This window comes from Corapipo altera, unplaced genomic scaffold (assembly GCF_003945725.1).
Source record: "Corapipo altera isolate COAL_440 unplaced genomic scaffold, ASM394572v1 56986, whole genome shotgun sequence".
Classification (NCBI taxonomy): Eukaryota; Metazoa; Chordata; class Aves; order Passeriformes; family Pipridae; genus Corapipo; species Corapipo altera.
Window position 1 is genome coordinate 1 of NW_020889494.1, and position 2,112 is coordinate 2,112.

At 71.9% G+C, this 2,112-nt stretch overlaps 1 protein-coding gene across 1 annotated transcript; it reads right to left on the minus strand.

The window, feature by feature from the left end:
* Nucleotides 1–5: 5 nt before the first annotated feature.
* LOC113942232 (collagen alpha-5(IV) chain-like) lies at nucleotides 6–1,553 on the minus strand (the record flags this gene model as incomplete). Its single annotated transcript, XM_027633366.1, has 4 exons — nucleotides 6–152; nucleotides 255–709; nucleotides 843–907; nucleotides 992–1,553. Coding segments are annotated over 4 exons (1,229 nt in total), but the record flags the coding sequence as incomplete, so codon positions are not given.
* Nucleotides 1,554–2,112: the final 559 nt, after the last annotated feature.

Sequence of the window (2,112 nt, forward strand, 5' to 3'; positions counted from 1 at the left end):
GGGGGGGGGGGGCACAGAGGGGTTGGGGACCCCCCAAGAACCCCCCCGGGACCCCCTCCCGCGGGGTCGGTACCTTGGAAGCCGAGGAAGTAAAGGGAGTGCCGGGGCTTTCCCCCCACGATGCCGAGGCAGGAGCGGAGCTGCAGCAGCTCCTGCGGGACACGGGGAGGGGGAAACACCGGGATCGGCACCGGGATCAGCACCGGGGTCGGGCCCCGGGGCTCCCCCCCCGTGACCCCCCCCCCCAGACCCACCTTGACACACTCCACGTACACGGGGTTCAGGCTCTCGCCCCCCAACCGCACCGGCACCAGCAGGACGATGCCGCGGCGCTGTCCCGGCATTCCCGATCCCGGCATTCCCGATCCCGGTTCTTCGTGTCCCGGCATTCCCGATCCCGGCATTCCCGGTCCCGGTGCTCCATGTACCGACATTCCCGGTCCCGGCATTCCCGGTCCCGGTGATCCGTGTCCCGCCATTCCCGATCCCGGCATTCCCGGTCCCGGTTCTTCGTGTCCCGGCATTCCCGATCCCGGCATTCCCGGTCCCGGCATTCCCGATCCCGGCATTCCCGGTCCCGGTGCTCCGTGTCCCGCTATTCCCGGTCCCGCCATTCCCGGTCCCGCCATTCCCGATCCCGGCATTCCCAATCCCGCTGTCCCGTTCTCGGGCTCCCCCCGCACCAACCTGGCGACGTCCCCCTTGTAAACTACAAGAAGAAGGGGGAAGGGGCTGCTCATCCCGGTCCTTCCTCCCCCCCCCCCACCCCAAACCGTGACATCCCCCTCCCCGACCCCCCCAATTCGGGGAGGGGTCCCCCGTCCCCCCCTCTCCCCCCGTACCGGTGCAATCCTGAGCCACGTAGACGGCGAGGCCGGGGGTCTCCGGGCACGATTCCACCGCCCCCCTGAGCGGGACGGGACACGCTGGGTCCGGGGGGGGTCCCGAGCGCGGGGGTCTCCCCGCAGTCCCCCCCCCGGTCCCCGCTCACCGCAGGATGTGCGCGGCGATGGCGGGGCCGTACCAGTCCCCGGCGCTCTTGCCGAACTCCCGGCCCAGCTCCACGAGCCGGTGGATGCCGAAGGGGGCGCGGGGGTGGTCGCAGAACCAGGACACGATCCTTCGGTGCCGCCGCTCCGCCTCCGGGGGGACCCGGGGGGGGCCCCGCTTCCCCCCGGGGGGGGACCCCGCGTCCAGCCCGGGGGATCCCATGTCCAGCCCGGGGGGCGCCCGTCCGTTCTGGGGGGGCCGGCTCCGTCCTGGGGGGTCCCGGATCCATCCCGGAGTATCCCGGGTACATCCCAGGGGGTCCCGCGTCCGGCCCGGGGGGTCCTGTGTGCGCCCGGGGGGTCCCGTGTCCAGCCGGGGGGATCCGTGACCGGCCTGGGGGGTCCGGGGTCCGTCCCGGGGGGCCCTGGGTCCGGCCTGGGGGGCTCTGGGTCCATCCTGGGCGCTCCTGGATCCATCCCGGGGGGGCCGTGTCCGTCCTGGGGGGTCCCGGTTCCTCCGGGGGGTCCCGCCCGGCTCCAGCAGCGCCTCCGGCCACGTCCAGTCTGGAACCGGGGGGGGGGGGGGGGGGGGGGGCTTTGGGGGAGTCCCCCGAGGTTCTGTAAGGGTTTGGGGTCCTCCCCGGAGTTTGGGGGTCCTCCCGGGGTTCTGGGGGCTTCCACAGGGGTTTGGGGTCTCTCCTGGGTATTGGGGTCCTCCCCGGGTTCTGAGGGTCCTCCCAGGCTTCTGGGGGGTCCTGCAAGGTTTTGAGGTTCCTCCTGAGTTTTGGGGGTCCCTCTCTGGATTTCAGGGCTCCCCCCTGGGTTCAGGGGTCCCTCCCTGGATTTCTGGGTCCCCCTCAGGCTTGGGGGCCCCTCCCTGAATTTCTGGGTCCCCCCGGGTTTTCAGGGTCCCTCCCTGGATTTTGGGCTCCCCCCCGGGTTTTGGGGGTCCCTCCCTGGATTTCAGGGTCCCCCCTGGGTTCAGGGGTCCCTCCCTGGATTTCAAGGTCCCCCCCTGGGTTCAGGGGTCCCTCCCTGGATTTTGGGGTCCCCCCCGGGTTTTGGGGGTCCCTCCCTGGATTTTGGGGTCCCCCCCGGGTTTTGGGGGTCCCTCCCTGGATTT